Source organism: Salvia hispanica, chromosome 5 (assembly GCF_029641045.1).
Source record: "Salvia hispanica isolate PSC_SH4W2 chromosome 5, Shi_PSC_v1, whole genome shotgun sequence".
NCBI classification, from domain to species: Eukaryota; Viridiplantae; Streptophyta; class Magnoliopsida; order Lamiales; family Lamiaceae; genus Salvia; species Salvia hispanica.
This window is the reverse complement of record NC_142696.1, coordinates 23828649-23848870: the sequence shown is the minus strand read 5'-3', so window position 1 is coordinate 23848870 and position 20222 is coordinate 23828649. Positions and strand designations below refer to the sequence as shown.

Sequence of the window (20222 nt, the reverse complement as noted above, 5' to 3'; positions counted from 1 at the left end):
TTGAGGTTGCTTCCCTCATTAATTTCTTAATAATCACAACAGCCAATAGTGACTGCTTTCAAGAGTATAATATAGCCACCATATCAACAGTTAATTGCTTGTGATCAAACACAAAATCTCCATTGCAACAAGAAAGTTTAGAGACCGTTTTTAATGGTTAAGGAAATTAATTAATACACCTAATTAAGTTTTATATTGGCTACTATGTATGCTTATGGTATTACTAAATGAAATACGTATACACACACACAATTTAGATATGAATCCAACTGACACTGATTTCTCTGAAAATTGTTTATTTCGAGTAAAGACAAAATACTTATTTTCGTTGTTAGAAAAATATATATTCCCATTCAAGGCCGACTCACAATTTAAGTAGTAGTTTTATTTTATTATAAATAAGTAATATTGGTTGATTGTACAAATATATCCTAAATATTGGCTATTTAATTATTTTATGATTTATCCAATTTTAGTGGGCATATTATTTGAAATTCTTATCTTTTGGGATGATATTATTATTCACTCCATATAATAGTTAAAGAGATTACCAAATTTTAGTTTGGACCAATAATGTCATGTTTTCCTTGTTTTATTTTTTTTTTTCTGACTAAGCAACAATGATTACATATTTATATAAGGTTTTATATATACACCAAGGGCATATCCTATTTATAATTAAATAGTGCAACATTTGTTTAGCAAGTGTTTAATTCCGTACTATATACTGTATAATATAGCCACCAAAGCAACAGTTCTTTTCTTGCGATCAAACACAAAATCTCTATTGCTACAAGAAAGTTTGAACCAATATTAAATTCAAGAAAATAAAAAATTAGTCTCATACAATATAGGCGAATATGCCTCTTTAGGTTGAAACGAAAAATAAACACTCTTTGATAGTTGATTTGGACCTGAATGATAATGATTTCTCTAATAATTATTTTATATTCAAAGTCACGACAAAACATTTTTCTTCATTGTTGATGTTGAAAATATATAAGAAACATTTTACCACTCAAGGCCGGCCAACAATTTCAGTTGACGTTTTTTTTCATAGATATAAAAACAAATTGATCTAATTTATTCCACATCATCTTTTAATTTATGTAAATATAATGCTTTCAAATCAACTTTAATTCTGGAAATTAATTGATTATAATTATCCAATACACCATTTAAATGATGCAATAGATTGTTGTCGAATATTAAAATGTAAATGGAGACATACCTTTTTGTTTGTCTTTTATAGGCCTTTTTCGAATATATATTAATGAGACTATTAAGTTCTTAAAATATAATAGTGTCATTTTTCCCTAAAGTTTCGAACCGACCAAATAAAAGTATTTTCAAACCTAATAATAACAAAACAAGTTTCTCACATAGAAATGTTATGGCTCAGCCGGTTATTCGGTGTAGTTCACACCTATATATGAATATGTCGAATTTGATATAAAAAATAAAAAATAATAAAAAAATAAAAAAATAATCAATCAAGCTAAATTTTATCGTTAAAATTGAGTGAGGTTATTTTGAGGCGTGGCATGTTTATGCTTTTTCTTCCGGAAAAAGGTCGATTCAAATTCGACAATCTAATGCATGAAAAACGTTTAAGAATTGATTTTAAGCTTAAAATCCACACAAACATACCTAAGAATTAAGATGGCTCGATTCTCCTGCTTATTGCTTAGAAGAAAAACGTCTTATCAAGTTCCACTTCTTCGTCAAATTGAGTGAAGCTATCAAGAGCAACTCATGCTTTTTTTCAGTTGAATTCAACGATCTAACAGATGAATAAAAGTTCAAAACGTTGAATGGAAGCTTAAAATCCACACAACCATACCCAAGATGGCTCAACTCCCCGACCTATTGATTGGAAAGGGAAACACCTCACCAAGCTGCACTTTGTCGTTAGAAATTGAGTGAAGGCTTGAAGCTATCATGCGCTTTAAGAAAAGAATCAGTCGAATTTGACAATCTAATTAAAAAAAATAAAGTTCGCAATATTGATTTCAAGTTTAAAATAAAATCCACGTAAACATATCCGAGATTAAAAAAATTACAACAAATGTTGCTGCCCAGGATCGAACTGGAGACCTTTAGTGTGTAAGACTAACGTGATAACCACTACACCACAGCAACTGTTAAGGTAAGGTTAAATACTACTCAAAATAAATATAATTGGGTTCTTAACCCAATAATCAGTTTTATTTAATCATTTTTTTTAAAACTAATCTATCTGTGTTTGAAATTGGCTTGTAGAAATAGTCTCAGCTTGGTAGCCCATTTACCGACATGTATTGGCTATTGCCTATTGCCTATTGGGTTAACAACTAGATTTTATTTAATGATAATTTATTTGAACAAAGCAAAATTGTAGCGGTGTTGTGGTTATCACGTTAGTGACTAAGAGCGCGGGTGGTTCGCCTGGAAAAATCACGGAAAGGATCACCTAATTCGGATCTTAATACATTTCTTACTCCACCCCTCACAAATATAAAATATAATGGTGGGGTCCATTATCATGTTTGTGAGGGGTGGAGTAAGAAATATATTAGAATCCGGATTAGGTGATTTTTTTCGCTCAATGCCAGGGTACTTTAGTCATTTGCTCCACCTTTTCTAGGTTTCGTGGACTCTACCAAACACAAAATGGTGGGCTGCTATATTTGTATACAAGGTACCAAACAACATGAAGAATTGTCCATGAAAGTGGGAAAAACCCAATATCAACAGAGTCATGAAAATAATTGTAAAGGGTACCACCCGAGCCCTAAAGGTCGCCAGTTCGACCCTGGGCAGCAACATTTGAAATTCATTAATTTTTTTTCCTTTTCATGTTCAAATCGGATATGTGTAAATGTGTAATGCTTCCTATTTTTATGGACAGACAACTGATTATTGAAGGAGAATAGTAGATGGAAAAAATGATCAAAACCACATAGATTTTAATATAAAGGTGTATGATCAAATACTAATTAAGTTATAGTAATAACTAATACGGGTAACTAATATCAATTTTGTATGTTAAAAATAGCAACACAAAGACATAAATTTATCAATCTTCTTGTTTTGATAAACTTATGTCTTTATGTTGATATTTAAATTTACATATTGTATTGATATAATTATGTCTTTGTGTTGATAATTTTAATATACAGAATTGAAAGTTATTAGTTATTACTGTAAATTAGTTAGCACACTAACACAACCCTTAATATAAATACTCAAAATCTGCCTATTGCCGCAATTTTGGGTGTTGGTTTAGTTATTGTTTGTCGTCTTGATTTTCCTTTTTCTTGTTTACTGTGATTATTAGATCCTCCTCCGATTCACTTTTTTGGAGAAATTCTCTTTATCAAATGTGTGATCGTTATTTGAATATGCTATCATTATCAGATCCTCCCTCGATCTCGGACTAAACAATTAATTAATTAAAACAAAAGAAAACTCCTAAACAAGATCAACTATTGGCCTCATTGCATCTTCAAAAATTTATCTGAGTTGCGTCAATTACACTTAACATGTTACTTAAATAAAAACGAATAGACTTAGATTACATTACACAACCTTGTTCACAGTGTCTAATGCCATAAGTTTCATTTTTCTAAATCCGCCATTGACTTAAATAGTAACCAAATGTTCATTAAATTACGTTACATATGATTTGGAGTGAAACAATAAAACACATGATAAATATAGCTTTAGGACAGATTATCTAAATTTCATCAAAATAGAGTATCGATCAAAAAGAAACGAAGAAAAATATAATTGTGTTCAAGTTGTGTTCTTCCTACTTATGCATATCTCATTGGAGTTTGATATCCTATAAGAGTAGAAAAAATTATGAAAGAAGGAATGAGAAAATATTACTTAAGTCTACAAAAAACAGAGTGCTCTGATTTCCTAATCTTCTTCGGCTGAATTTGGCGTTCTCACAAATCTTCCCTGCAACATCGTATTAACTCAGTCAAACATATATACTTACAAATCTTACTTTTTTAATTACAATAATAAAATTAATTTCTATAAATCCTTCATAATTTATATACATCACACATAACATAGCACTAACTTCTTCACATCTCCTTCTAAAACATCTTGACTTCTTTACTCTGTGAATATTTCTAATTTATTTGAATAACATGGAACTAAATTATTTGAAATGTGACAAACTTCTATAAATGCACATTTACACATTAGGTCAATTTTAGCTAATACATGTTAGCACGATATTACATGTCAGCGCGCACTACAATCATTAAATTTATATAAATCGTATAGAAAAATCTACGTCAGTGATCAAAATCATATATTTAGATTTATACCTTAATTCTAGGGCGTTGATCAGCATTGGCTTTCCGGACTTGGTATCTAATTTTTTTGGAGAAGAGGCGTGTCCGGCGCTTTTCCTTGTATCGGAGCACGATGGCACCCCTCGCCGGCGCCCCATTCTCCGGGAACAAATCTATCTCTCCCAATCGTTCCTGATAAATAAATAAAAAATAAATTTAATATTATTGTTGTTTAAAACTATTTTGATCAAAATTTATTGTATTGTGGAGACAACAAGTGCTGAATCTCTCAATGTAGACGATTCTAGATTCAACCGCCTACATTATCTTATATCTACATATCCTACGCGCAATAATTCAAAATTCAGTACAACTATTATAATGACAACATTAAAAAAAATTAATATATAGGAGTAGTACATAGGTTTAAGATTTCAACTGCTATAATATTCTGCCGCCACCGTCCAACTTTGCCTAATTCACCAATTAAATTATCTAATTTATGTCACATTTCCTTTATGGACACTATACAAGTATCGAAATTATCAATGTAAATATATTAGTAAAATAATAAACAAAACATAGAGAGCCATAAAACAAGGAGGGAATTACTAAAATACTTACTAGTACTGGTATTATAAAAGAGATACTTTTCCAACTTTACACTTATTAGTCGTCAAATAATTAAGATAATTCACGTGAATTAAGTACGAAAGTATATACTATTTTTAATTTTTCACCTTTCTATAGTTTTTTTATCTTTAAATTTAATTCAAAATAAATACTGTAACTCATTATTTATACCTTATTTTATTAATTGTGACCAACTTTATTAGTTGAAATTTACTAATTTTTTCTCTCATAGCAGTTCGGATGAATATATCTTAATAAAAAACATTCCCACTATAATACTTTATTACTAATATTCATATTCATATTCAAAAGCTTGAGACCCATTCAAATGGTTTATGGAATGATCAGAGTGTTAATTTATTAACATCCAAAACAAAAACCATCTTTAAAATATTAATTAGAATATTCCGGCCTTGAATAAATCCAATCCATTCCCCATATAAATACCTTTTCCCAAAAATAAAAACATTAAAAACAAAAACTTATTAATTTATTAGTATTACCCAAAGTCATAACACACGTCTCACGCTGCCACGTGGCACGAAACAAAACAACCGTTTTAACCGAAACCATGAAAAAACTTTCACTACAGGGTGACGAAATTACATACTTGGACATCCTTCCCGCCGCCCTCCGCCGCCGCCGCATCCCCGGAAAACGGCGACCCCTTCTCCGACCACGCGCTCAAAACGTCGTCGTAGTTCAAATTCAGCCCCAGCCGCCCCACCGCCGCGCCGGAATTCTCCGCAGCCGAATAATCCTCTCTCTTCTTCTTCTGCTTCTTCTTCGTCGCCGCCGCCGCCTTCTTCTCCCCCGCCGCCGCCGCCGTGATATCGACGACGTTCACGGTCGGCGAGCTCCACCGCTCCCTCCCGCCGCCATTCCTCATCGCCCTCATCATCATCCCGTACCCGAAATCAAACCCCATCCCCACCGGAAAACCGTAGCAATAACCACCGCCGGCGGCGGCGCCGGCGAATTCCACGGCGGCGGCGCCTCCCTCCGCCGCGAGATTCCCCATGATGCTATCGATTCCTCCCTCGACCTCCTCGTCGAGAATCGACTCCGCGTCGAAATCCTCCCCGAACTCGTCGCGATTTTCCGGGAAAAAATCCCCCCGAGGAGAAGACGTGACCTCGCCCGGGCTCCGGCACGCCTTCTCGAATTTCGCCGGCGGCGGCGGCGCTGCCGGAAGGAGCAGGTCCGGGGGCTCCGAGAGGAAATTATTCCCCCGGGCATTAAACGGCGGCCTCGGGATATTTTTGGCGGGAAAGAGCTTGGGGTACGCGGTGGAGAGGATCGCGGCGGCCTCGTTGTAGGTCTGGTTCGGGCGCTTCCGCGGCGTCCGGGGCTTTCGGGTGAAGATGGAGAGAGGGGAATTGCTGGATTCGGAGAGGGTTGAGGAAGGAGATGAGGATGAATTTGAGGTTGAGAAGGTTGTGGTTGGGGATTTGATCAAATCAAGGTTCAATCTATAAGCTCTCCCACTTAAACAGGAAGACATTTTTTTTTCCCTAAGGACCTGTTTGGGTGTGTGTAGCGTGTGGAGTGTAAAAACCCTAAACCCTGAAAAAGGGAGAGTAGTACTAAAACTGAGGTCAGAAAAGGACCGAAATCTATTTAAAGAGAGCCAAACGCGGCGCTAAATTAGTGGTGCAAAATTGAGCCCTAGGGGTTTTTCTTGAATTCATCGAAGATTGTGATTTTGTTGAATGGGAGAAGATTTATTATGTTTCTCTTCTTCCATGGCTGAGAAATCCCAGGGAAAGGGAAAGGTAATTTCTGCAGTTGCTATTTTGAGGAAAGGGGGGAAAGAGGTGGTTATTTCGAGATGGAAATGGTTTGCTAAAAAAAGAAGAGGGATTTTATTACAAGAAAGAAATACAAATATCTGAGAGAGGAGAGAGAGAGTGATGGGTACGGAGAGTCACGGGAGGGGGCAGACAGAGGTTTTAGGATGAGGTGAAGATATTCAGACAAGAAACACACACACTGCATTTTCTCTCTCTAGAGAATGGTGGGGAGGAGATGATAACAGAGGAAGAGACAAGGGAGTGTTTGGCATTTGCTGCAACTGTATGTAGGTGGACCACTTTCTTCTCTTTCTACCTGTCCTCTGCGCTTTTTTATATTTTTCGAATTATTTATTTTACTATGACACCCCTATTCCCTCTATTGTTATTCACTTCTTGATTTTCCTAGGTGCCCTTTGACTTTTGATTTGTATCTCTTCAATAAGGAATCGTCTTATTTTTTTTGTTAGTTGGATTTCAAGTTTCAACTATTAGTATGTAGGAGCGCATCTCCTCTAACAATGGTGCACCATTCCTATTTTAAAATTTACAATAAAATAAAATAATTTTATAAATATGTGAGTGAGGGTGAAATTATTTTATTTTGTTATGAGTGTTGAAATGGGAAAGATACATCATTGAAATAGGAATGATGCATCATTGTTGAACTTTGCTAATATGTTGGTTAGTTCAAAATTGTCAATTTGATATGGAATCAGGTCGGTACTGATTTCAGTTTTCAAATCATAGCTAAATTGCATGGGTTGAATCAAAATTGGTATACTGATTAAGTCGATTCGATTTCAATATCAGAATTTCTGAACCATAATCATTGATTTTGGCCAAAATTAGAAAGGAACAACTATGAACATTTATAAAACTCCCAAAAAATATAGATAAGAAAGCATTGTTAAAAATGACAAAAAAATTTATGATTACGAACTTTAATCTGAATCAGCGATTTTAGTTCATAACCAAAACCATCGTAGCCTTTGTCAGACCAATTACAACTACGATTATCAACAAAATTTAATAAAATAATACTACTACTATAGAATTTCTCTAAGTAGAGAGGTTTCGCAATCAGGCATATCCCTCCTATTAGGGAGACTAAGAGAGTACTTTAGAATTTAAATTCTTATTCTAAGAACACACCAACGTTGAGTTTCATATACTTTCTCCGTCCGACATTAGCATTATCCGTCGAGTTTTATATGGATTTTAAGAAATACTCTCTCCATCCAGTATAAAAATATGAACTATTGTCATTTTATTATTGTCATTTTAGTCCGACTCTTAAAATTGTGAACTTTTTATTTAGGAAAAAATATCTCTCTCTAATGAGGTGGACTCATTCTCCAATAAAAGTACTTCAGTCACTTTTTCTTTCTACGTTTCTTTTACCTAAACAAGTGTGCATTAAAACACATGTCATTTCGCATGTGTGAGTTGGTCAAGCATTAGACATGCAATGCCTGAGGCAAAGGTCCTAGGTTTTAATCTTCCATGGCATGATCTTTAAAATTTAATTCATTTACCCATAAAAAAAATATGTCCTTTCAAAAGTTTATAAATTTTTAAGGAGGCAGGAAATATAAAATAAAGTGGATGAAAAAGAATTGTGAAATATGACACTCATTTTTATATACTTATATTAATTTTATAATAAAATATAAATATAAAGAGTTATAGAATATGGAAAATCAATTTATCATCAGTAAAATCGAAATGAGACTTCTAATTATATGTGAACCAAATTGGCAAACTGAATCTTGAGATTTAAGTGCCAAACCAGATTCATTCAGTTGAAACATACACACATAAAATCCAATCCTATCTAATTTAGTGGGTCATTAGCCGTTATTCTTTATCTAAGCCATTACAAGTGCAATAACTTGTTGATGGTTTACATGCCTACGTGGGTGAAACTCATTGGTCGGATAGATTTTCTAGGGTGACGTGGACTTCAATTTATCGGTGGTTGGATTATCACATATTCACATGTATCTAGAGAAGGATGGGAGGTGGTTTTTGGAAGCAACAAGGTGAGAAAGCAATGATTAATTTGTTTTTGGTGCGTTGTGTTTCATTGTGTGTGGCAATTGGGAATCATACGTTAACCAATTTATGTTCAATAGATTATGATTATAATAAGTTAAAAATCCATTTCCACATTTTCAAATATTGCATAAATTACCCAAAATTTATCTAGTGTTTTCTTAAGAAAATATCTTCGCCATTTGTTTTTACAACTTACAAGTGGAAATTGTGTCCCATTTGAATGTTAGTTTTTTAAGTAGTTTAACACATTTAATTTGTAATGTACTATGAGTGAATAAAGAATGTTAGCAGTAATTTCATTTTTCAGAAAATATGTATTTTTTGGTAAATAAAATAGTTTTGAAATTGAAATTTAAAATAGAATATCCTAGTACTATGTTTAAAAATGGAAAAATATCATATTTTTGGAGACAAAATAGAATAATCGTGGCACACGAGGTGGGATTTCTTTTTTCTCAATTCACACATTGAAGTTAAAAGTTTCAAATATTACAATGGCTATTACCAATCGTAAGATTATTTTTGTAATACAATATTAGATTTTTTTTTTAGTTGCTTGTAATTAAACCATAAACGCCATTCTACGGTTCTACCCTAAATATAACTCATAGTTGTACATATCTCGATGAGCGTACGATTCTTTTATTTTTTCAAATATATATATTTTTTGTTTTATTAAATTGGAGTATTTTATTATTCTAGACAAAATTCTTTTTGATTGAATGAAATTCTATATGATATAGAGAACTTGTAAATGATTTTAATCAACCTAAATTCTATGGGAAAATTTATATTCACGTTTCTAAGATGTCGGGTGCCCCGAAGTTCTTTCCGTATAGTTATTGGGATTGTTGTTACTAGTTTTGTTTTGCTTTAGATTGACTACGTCGATGGTATTATTTTCTATTTTTGTTGTTTGATTAGAGTTACGATGCTTTTTTCAATTTGCATTTCTACAGTATGGCTTTTGACTGCTTGTCATGAAACTTTGCTTGATGCATATGCTTATCAACTGAAGCATTTTTTTCTCTGAACTAAAATAATTAGTGGGTTCCGTATTAAATTTACACTTCCATCTAGTAAAATAACTCATCATTTCGTTGCCAAATTCTCTATTCAAACTATTTTCTAAAATAACACCAAAACTATACTTATTCTCCACAAATCATATTTTAACTAAGTAGAACTCAGACCCCTGTAACATGTTCAAGCAACAACATATAATTTCTAAACAATATTCTCATGAGTCAACCTATACCCTATGTTGAAAAGTGATTATTTTGTCATATCCTAATCAAATCTATCAATTGCCCTCATATTTCATTGAAAATTTAATTAGAAGTGACAGCCGCATGCTCTACATATACTATCGTAATCGAGATGAAATCAATGAGAAATTGGAAGTATTTGCACCTTGTAGATATCATATTGGCCACAAAAAACTAATGTATAGCATTACCTTATCTCTTAAAAATTTGGGTATGAAAATTTTCAGCCTCAACTAAAAACTTGGAAAGTGAATCACTAGTTTAGCAACTCGCACAACCATAAAAAAATTCCACAGCTTGCAATTATCCAACTGTTCTAGCACTATTAAAATAATGAGAATTTATTGACCGAAAAATTACTGACGGATACAAATGGTACACCGACCAACTATGGACGACGGCCACCATCGGAATTTTCCATTGTCCAAATTAAAATTCTATTTTAAAATACTTATTAAAGAAAATAACATAGAGGCCCAACCAAGTTAGCTACACTTGACAAATATCGAAATTACATTTTACTTTCTTGCTATTTTTAGTAAATGATCTTCACGTTCCATTAACTCATTATATTAACATTTTAGTACAATTCATATTCAATTAGTAATTTGTTCACCCGATTTTATATTCTTAAAAGTTAAAACATATGTCGAGTCAGAGTGGAACATTTAACTTTGGATGAAAAGATTATATAAAAAGTAGAATCCTTATTCCACTAACTATTTTCACCCAAATTCATCAACATTGTCAATACTTGCTTTATTCCTATGTGAGAAAGATTCAATGACGAACATATAGACTATTATGTATTTATAAGACTAAAGATATTTGAATGTCGATAGTTATATTGTAGTACACCCTTATCACTCATTGTAAAAGGAGAGCTAGAAGAGTACTACACCAACTATAATTTATTGTACTATGATTTTATTTTATATAGTAATTTTGACATACAATTGAATAGAAGGGTAGTAGTGGTAGGAGTAGTCGGACTCAAGACAAGCAATGTTATGAAAGAGTCCAAAAGTAAATGGCAAATTTTCTTGAAATGGTTGGATATTTGATAGGGGGCTGCCTCTCAGAGTTGCTAGAGGGCACTGGTAAAATAGTTGGCCACCCCTATATTTGGAAGGATGGTCTCTTATCCATCTATTATTAATATTAAATTTTAAAATGTTCATATCTTATAACTTCTTTTTTTATTTTTATGTTATTTGGTAGATTTTATATCTACATAAAACACCACTGAATTTCTCGAGTGCCCCTTATTAGATTTGAAGGTTTGTATGAGTATAAAAAAAATACTTTAATCGATAATTAAGACGTGAACAAGATCATTAATTGTAAGAGTTTTAATTGAAATAACTCCATCAAAACAAAATCGGCAACACTAATTTATGAATATCAAATCAAGATCTCAAAGACAAAACGAAATATCAACAAAAATAACAGATAAGAATAGCCAACACCATTGTCTAAAGTTAACAATAATAAACAAAGATGTACTACTTCCTATGTCCATTATTAATAGTCATAATTTTTTATTTTAGTTTATTCATAAAATTAGTTCATTTTTGTTTTTGGTAACATGTCTCATAACTTTTTATATTTTTCTTTCCAGCTTTTTTTTTCTCTCTTTTCTATCTATTCAACTTGAACTAGCAATATAATAAAAATTTCATTCTTATTTTACCAATTTTTAGTATCGCACAAGACTACGTTATTATGTGTAAAAATTCCATACTCCAATTATAGGAGCATATAAAATAGGGTGAATGATTCATTTTAAAAAGGATGATTTTGTAGATGGGGTATAACTGGATTCAGCCTTGGCCCATAATATTAATGGGCTTAAGTTTAGGCCCGTTTGTTAATATTATTTTTTAATAAATCCCAATTTTTTATATTTATATCCTAGTTTCACTCTTGCTTCATGATCAATATGATAAAATACTCAACATTTAAATATAAATGATATTTTTTGCTGTCATGTTTGATGTTAAATACTATAACACGATTGTATGTTGATACAATTATATTGACTTTTATTTGGATATGGTCTAGTTTATACTAGCTCGGTTATGGCTATTTGTGATTTGTAAAAATTAGAATTCTTATTTAGCCAATTTTTCCCAATGACATTAGTTTGAGATATATTTCCTATGTAAAATTCAATCTCATCGCTTGGGCGACATGGAATATCTGCAACAAAGTAATCTTCCATGATTTTGAGTACAAATTGGAAGGCATAAAAGAAAATATTATTATGGCACTTAAAAGAATAACTAGAGGATGATACTTGGAATTTCCATTTCACCCGGATACTTAAAGATTGGTGTGATATTAGAGCAGTGCGATCTTGAAGAACTGCAAGCCTGAAATACACGAAAGCATACACTAAAGCCTGAAATACATGTATGCGGGGGATCAAAATCAAGTGATGACTTTGTTGCTAGTAAAGAAGTTTGGGTTTATTCAATCTAGTTAGTTTAGTTTAGCTAGTTTAATTTTAAGTAAAGTTTCGATAAGAAAAAAAAAATCCATTTAAAGAACGGTGAACAAAAAATCCAAAAATAACACAAGAGAAGTTCACAATTTAGTGTGTCCAAAGAAGCACACTTTAAACATGATTTGTACTACATGTTCTATATAAATTTAGATAGAGAGAAAGAGAGTTAGTTAGGTGTATGAGAGGTGAAGCATCTCAATCGAATTGAGTGAGACATGAGAGTAACTAACTGTAAAAATGAAGGAAGAGATAGAGGGGAAAGCATTGACAAAATGATGGCAAATCAAGAAATACACTAAGCTTCTAACTGAATTGAATGTATATACTACCCACCCATTATTTCCACCTAACTTTTTTGTACCATTTTTCTTGAAAATAGTAGTCCCACCAAACTTCAATCTGACTATATCAAGATGTTGGTGACTCCATTTTTTGTGTTTAAAGATTATAAAATTTATTTTAATATGCAAGTACTAATATTGTTCATGCACTAACAACAACAAATCAATGTTTAAGACAAGTACTTCCATTGTGTTACTCTTTCAAGCATTTCTATAGCTTTGTTACTTTGTCATTGCTTTGATAAAATTTTGTACTCCTACTACCTTTAATTTTACCCTATTGTTTATTGCGATTTGAGCCTTTCTAATTTTATTGGAAAACAAATGAAAAGATATCCACTGAAGTGAATAGCAATGTTGCAATATTCAATTAAATATATTTGCAATAAACAAATGTTGGCTGCATTATTATTTTTTAAACAAATGTCGCTTTTGTTAAGAGAAAAGTGCACAATTTATTTTGAATTATGACAGGATATGGACGTGTGATAAATTTCTATATTTGAGAAAAAAGTGAAGGAAAACAAATTGACATAATTGGAGCTTCTCAACTTGAAAGGACAGAGTAGTTGTATTGGCAAATCATAAAAAGAACATTATATCTTTTTTAGTTAATTATGCCTTTGCATTGTACACCAATGAGAAAACTCACACACTTTGAAGGGTTATTTGGTCATCTCATTATTTAGAGTGAGATCTACGAATAATGAATGCTTAATAATTTGTCATTAATTAGCTTCAAATTTGGTGTGGAATGTTTGTTGAGTTGACCAAATTAGTGCTATGCAGTATGCCCTCAAAGAATCGCATTCAATAAAGATAATTATGTTTAATTAAGAATAAAGAAATATAATTTTTGGGACGGTAGAAGGGGTTTAGAAGTTTAATTAGTAAAATGTCTATAATTTTTTTTAGATGGGTAATTGAATTTAAATAGCATTAATATTAGTGTGAGTGTTTACAAATTTTTAATTAAACAACAATAATATAATATTGGCTCTAATTTCAGATTTGGAAAGCCCACATGAATGTCCCTTTGATTAATGGAATTCAGTCCCCTCTTTCTTATATTGATAAGTCTTTTTTTTCCAATCAATTGACATGATAAAGTTCGTTGGATTATAATTTAAATTCAATATGTTCAAAGCGGAGTAATTTATGATACATATATAACAGTTTTAGTTCTTTTTTATATTGATACGAGATATTGCTTATTTGCACATACCAACACCCTCACTCAAATCCTTCGAGATGAACAATTTATAGGGTTGAAATATTTTTTTTGATTGGATTGGACCAGTCCTCCATCGAATTAAACACAAATTGGAGCCTAAATATACAATTGGACTTTTTTTATTCATGTCAAATGTACAGTTGGGTCAGTCTTTTTTCACGAGTATATTATTGAATCAATGTTTATAATGTTGTGTTTCTATGCCGGGCAAAGTCCAACCCTAATTTATAGTATCCCGCCACCTAAGTTTATCGGTATACAATTCATGTTTGTCTAACTATGTTATAGTTGATATAAACTTCAATTTGAATGAAGATTATTTTTTGTTTAAGCCTTGTCTTATAAGATAATCATTTAACATTTTTTCTTTAAAAAGAGATTTGACGTGCATGTATATATATATCTACCCCTTTGTTTTTATATAATTAATAAATCAAAGTTTCAAAAGATGGTGATAAATTTCAAAGGCATTGACAAAATTGAGAGGGAAGATAGTTGGAGAGGTGGATGACAGTAAGCATTGTTATAAATCTAATAGTAGTAGAAGATTTGCTCAGTTTTAGAATTTTAGTGGTGTGATGGTCCATATAATTATTCTAATAAATTAATTGGAGAGATATAAAACTCACATGTAATGTTCCCTAAAAAAACATCATGTTATTTCAAATAAAGTATATGGTCCACGCTCTCTAATTTTGCTCAAGCTTGTAAAACTCGTTTTCATATATTTTAAAGAATGATTTTCAATCAGTTATTCAGCTGGAATGGTTATTTGTTCAAGATTCATAATTTATTTATATTAATAATAAATGGACTGATTTAAATCGAGTTTTAATTTATTTATTTTTTATCTAAGTAGATGATAAACTCATTATGCTGTAGTAGTTTTTTAGTTCGTTGAAGCGTTTATTTTCGAGATTAATAGTAATTTAAATCTGTTTTTGTATGATGTGTGGAGTGAGCAGTATATCGTGCCCTAAGTCTTCAAATATGAGTAGGATTTAAAAAGCCCGAAAACTTCCCTCTATATATTAAAGATCAACTAAACACTTCTAGAGCATCTATATATATGGATTAAAATGACAATGATTTGTTATTTTAGCTCATGGCAATAATTTGTTATTTTAGCTAGTCACAGTAATATTAGTAATTTGTAAGAAATTACAACTATGTTAACTATTTGAACATTTAAAATTTTATGTATTGAAACTTTTGAAATAAAAATTGAGTTCATATGTAAAATCAAAATTAGAGGGAAGTTTTTGTATTTAGAGGCAACTAAATTTCTTTATTGATACATTTATTTTAAGGATTTCTACCCATACATTGTATATGACTCAATCTAATGATAGACGAAATAATAATGGACATTTGCGGTTTTTAAGTTAACTCCTATTAAATATAAATTAAAATATTGTATTTATAATGCTATAATGGATGATCAAGACATAATTGAATGCACAACTAATTATTTCAGAAAGAAAACAAAAATATGCACACACTTTACTTTGCTTTTTATGACATATTTATGTCATTCCTATTGAAGGTTTTAGTAATAATAATAATAATAAATTTGATATAGTATTTTGCACTAATAATTAGATACGAATAATACATAAAATACTTCGCTATAAGGTATAAGCCCTGTCTTCTATTCGCACATCACCTTCTTTTGTGAATGAAAATGCTCATGTCAAAAATTGGCGAGCAGAATACATCGAGAAAGGTAACAAAACAAATACAACAACAAAAGTACATTAAAATATTAACAAAATAAGCAACAACTTCACGCAACAATATCATGTAGTCAGATGTATCGACCTTGCAACACACAACAAATTCGAGTGAGCATGACAAAGCTTTACAAACTCCTCAAACCAAGATCTGAAAGTCACAAACAGCAAAAAAAAAAAAAGATAACCTACGAAGATAAACAGAAACTGAACCAAAGTCTACATTGGGCGCCGTCTACCCAAACATGATATCGCAGAGTAAAAGAATTGGGCACCGCCTGCCCTAACATAATACTGATCGCTATTGTACCATTCGAGTTTATATGTTGTATTCTTATTGTAGTAGTTCTATTCTTTGCCCTTTATCTCTGTTTATGTGCTTGGCGGAGTTGTTCAGTTGCTCTGTATTTTCATTGTTTTTGTTGATTGTGAGGTCACCCCTTCCTGTGGGTATAACTTAATAACTAAAGTGTTCGAATCAAGATGTCGTTTTTGTCATGTTAAACATAAATTGAAATGAAACCTGGCGAGTAACATCAATATTTGGAGATATTTTTTACTAAATTTTTTATAACAGTAGTAAGTAATTTGAAGTAATATTTACTCAAATTTTATAAAATAGATAAATGTTGCTCCTCTTTCATGAATGTAAAAAAGTAAATGGTGAATAGGAACTCATGTACTAGTATGGAGTAGTATTTTATATGTACAGTACTATGAGGTGCAATTAGTCATAGACAGCAACATATGATTCTGTTACAGGTTGTGTTTAATTATAAAATATTTGACATTATGCAATTATTATATAAATGGGATGGCCTTGATTGATTCTTGTTTCTTGATGTCATTTGTAGAGACTAACAATATTATTTTAAATACGAGTGTAGTTTGGTCAAATATTTATGCATTTATGGGAATGGACTGGAATTTCATTGGCCGTGTCCCTTATTTTGAGTAACTTTTTTAATTAGTATAAAACTTGATGTAGAGGGAGTAATTAGTATATTTTATCTATTTAATTAGTTTAAACTTTTAATTTTATACTGATACGTAAGTAGTTATTTAAAACATCGATCAGAATACTTATAGAACGCGTTCCATAGATGAACAAAAAAATATATATATATATACACTTATATTAAAGTAGAGAATATTTTTTTCAAGATGGAATATTGGAATATTGTATTACTAAAATACAACTTACAACTAAATTATCATAAGTACAGAAAACTTAATCATGGCTGTACGGATTTGCAGTTTAAATTTGGAACTTAATTGCAAATTAAGGTCAAATCTTTTAAACGTTAAAATAATCTCTCTATTTTTTTATTGAAAATTTGTCTTTTATATTAGTAATTAGGAGTAATAATTTTGCATGAGTATTTCCACAATGAGACCCAAGATTGATTGAGGGTTTGATACCCAATATTTAAGTAAGTGTCAAAAGTTTTTGAACAAATTGAACCATCAAATAAACATTATTATAACATTTCAAAATTTGGATCTAATTAGCATCATAGTTTAAGTAATCATTAAGGGTTTATCTCTTTTAAATCCAATCACAACTTCTCTACTATATATATGAGAAAATAAACTCAAAGCAAGATTAAAAAAAAGGATAAGAAAATCTGTATATGTCAATTTGAGGATGATTTACTGTTAGAGTTTTGTGAGAAATAATTTTAAATTCAAATTCATCAATACTTTATATAATTGGATATGTCACACCAATTTTAAAATAATAATTATATAAGACGAGTAGTGTTTTGTCATAAATAGCCAATTCTTAATCAGAACACTCTAACTCAATTCTACATTTCTAAAAACCAATTTTAATGCAACTCATATCCAACTCATATCCAACTCATAACACACAAATACTATTATATTCTTATTTTATCCAGTATTTATTAACTAGTCTCATGATTTATTCTTAATGATATCCTACGTAATTAAATACTCCCTCCGTCCCAAGGAAGATGACCCCTTTCTTGGGTGACACGGGATTTTATGCAATTTTATTTTGTATGTTGAGAGGAGAGAGTAAACAGTAAAGTAAGAGAGATGAAATAAACTAGAGATAAAGTGTTTATATTTTAAGTAATGGGTCATCTTAGTTGGGACAAAATAAAAAGGAAAGTGGGTCATCTTTAATGGGACGGAAGGAGTATGTTTTCTATTGAAAATAGTTTAGAACGTGATCTAAATTATTGTGTTTGCAATTTCAAAATATGTGAATAAATTAAAACTCTAACTCCAATATCCCGTTTCTACTAAAATCCCATTATAGTGCAAACTCATCTCCAACTCAATACAACACCAATCAAATATTAGTAGTATCTTCATATTTTATCTATTTCTTGACCAGTCCCATGATTTATTCTGAATGATATCCGAATATGTTTTATAATGAAAAAAAGCTATAAGCATGATGCTACAAGTTATTATTTTTGTAATTTTTAAATTTGTGTCTAAGTTTAGTTAAATGTTAATATGAATTCCTACAAGAGGAGCTAATCGACCAAATTTTAGGTATAAATAAACAAACTTAATAAACTTTAAATAAAGTATTATATATAATTTATATATTTGTATACATGTAACTAACATTAAATTATAGGATCTTAGAGCATCCACAGCGGTAGGGAAAACCGCGTCCGTCCGTCCGTGCCAGTGGCAAGGACAAGCTCGTCCGCCGCTGCGAGCCGTTCGTCCGTGCCGCTGAGCAGCAACGTGGCGCTCTCTGATTGGCCAACGACATAGCTGTTGGCACATTCAAATTTTTTTTTAAAAAAAAGTTCTTAAATAAAAAAAATATTTTCCCACTTCCCAAAAAATTATATCCGTTTTCTACTCACTTTTAATTTATTTTTCAATTTTTTTTCCCCAAAATTCACATTTTCATCTATAAATACCCCCACTTCAATAAAAAAAAATCACATTCTCATCTATTCTATCATCTACATTCTCTCATTTTTTTTCTCATATTCTCTCATCTAAATTCCCACCACACTACACTACACAATGTCCGGCTCCGGCGGTCACCCCTCCGGCAATCACGGTTGGAACCACGATTGGTTCAACTCCGACTCAATCCCTAGTCCGGAAACACAATTTACGGCCCTTCCTCAAACCCAAGGTTCGCAAGTTGCGGGTGGCTACCGCCCTTACACGGTGGACGACCAAAATGCCTCCGGATTCGGGTGGGCACCCGAACCCGGATCGGGAAAGAGCAGCAGCTCTACTCCTACTCCTACTTCTATCCCTACTCCTACTGCTCCTACTCGTGGCACCCGCACCCTGTACACTCCGGGTGAGATGATGGCGATGTTCAAAGCCTACTTGGCAGTCTCCGAAGATCCAGACGTTGGCACGAACAAAACCGGGAAAACGTATTGGTGGCGCATCACTCGTCTTTAAAATGAAACCCGGCTGGAGGGAACCATCTATCGCAATGATAGTATGGTGCGCAATTGCATCTTCAGATGCAACGAGGCAATTGGTAAGTTCCAAGGGTACTTCCAACAGGAAGAGCGGGCGGCGGGGAGCGGCAAGAGCGAGCTCGACATCATCAGTGCCGCCTTGGCGACCTACCAAAGCTTGGAGTTCAAAGCGTTCAAGTACCTCGCTTGTTGGCAGGAGGGGCGCCTTCATCCGAAGTATAGGGGCAGCGTAGTAGCATCCTCCTCCAGCTCCTCTAGCAAACGGTCGAGGTCAGTAGCCCTATCCGACGACGCCTCGGATGATGTGGCTACCCAGCTTGCCGGAACTAACTTGGGTAGCCTTGATGCTGGCCCGAGCAGTTCCCGCCGGCCGCAAGGAAAGAAGAAGGCGACGGCCACCCGCCGTCGCACCCCGACTCCATCCGCCCCCGCCCCCGCTCCCGTTTCCTTTGTGCCTCCTCCCCCCCCCCCTCCCCCGAACAACTCGTTGTGGGCCCTCTTGGGTCAACTCTATTTGAACGATACGTCTAAGATGACTCCGAAGCAACTTGCAACACATGAGGGAATGATCCGGGGTCTCAAGAGGCAATTGGGGATAGAGTACTAGTCTTCCACGTGTGTAATTTTTAATTTGTAGGATTTTAATTATGTATTTTTTTTATTTTCTAGGATTTTAATTATGTATTTTTATTTTTTAAGATTTTAATTATGTAATTTTTATTTTTTAGGATTTTAATTATGTAATTTTTATTTTTTAATGTATTTTTATAGTGTAGAAATATTTTTAGTAATTGAAGTATTTAAATTGAATAATAGAATGGTATGACCATTGAGCTTGTCCTTGCGGAAGAGCACGGATGTGGGTGTTGTGCTGTTAGCCAAGGACAATGAGTAAAAGTGGATCCAAGCCCA

General features: G+C 32.5%; 1 protein-coding gene and 1 non-coding gene across 2 annotated transcripts; both read right to left on the bottom strand.

The window, feature by feature from the left end:
- Positions 1 to 2069: 2069 nt before the first annotated feature.
- TRNAV-UAC (transfer RNA valine (anticodon UAC)) lies at positions 2070 to 2142 on the bottom strand. The gene has a single exon. It is a non-coding gene; the product is annotated as a tRNA-Val (tRNA).
- Positions 2143 to 3747: 1605 nt separating this feature from the next.
- CIL (CCT motif family protein) lies at positions 3748 to 6937 on the bottom strand. The gene is made up of 3 exons (XM_048086190.2): positions 5539 to 6937; positions 4329 to 4487; positions 3748 to 3948 (listed from the first exon to the last, which is right to left on the bottom strand). Exons 1-3 carry the CDS (start codon positions 6430 to 6432, stop codon positions 3907 to 3909), a joined length of 1095 nt encoding a protein of 364 aa, XP_047942147.2. The 5' UTR covers positions 6433 to 6937; the 3' UTR covers positions 3748 to 3906.
- Between the last annotated feature and the right edge of the window lie 13285 nt (positions 6938 to 20222).

Coding starts and splice junctions, on each gene's coding strand:
- CIL (XM_048086190.2), bottom strand. CDS start 6,432: ATGTCTTCCTGTTTAAGTGGGAGAGCTTATAGATTGAACCTTGATTTG. Junction 4,488..5,538: donor GCGGCGGGAAGGATGTCCAA/GTATGTAATTTC, acceptor TTTATTTATCAG/GAACGATTGGGAGAGATAGA. Junction 3,949..4,328: donor ATCAACGCCCTAGAATTAAG/GTATAAATCTAA, acceptor ACGATGTTGCAG/GGAAGATTTGTGAGAACGCC.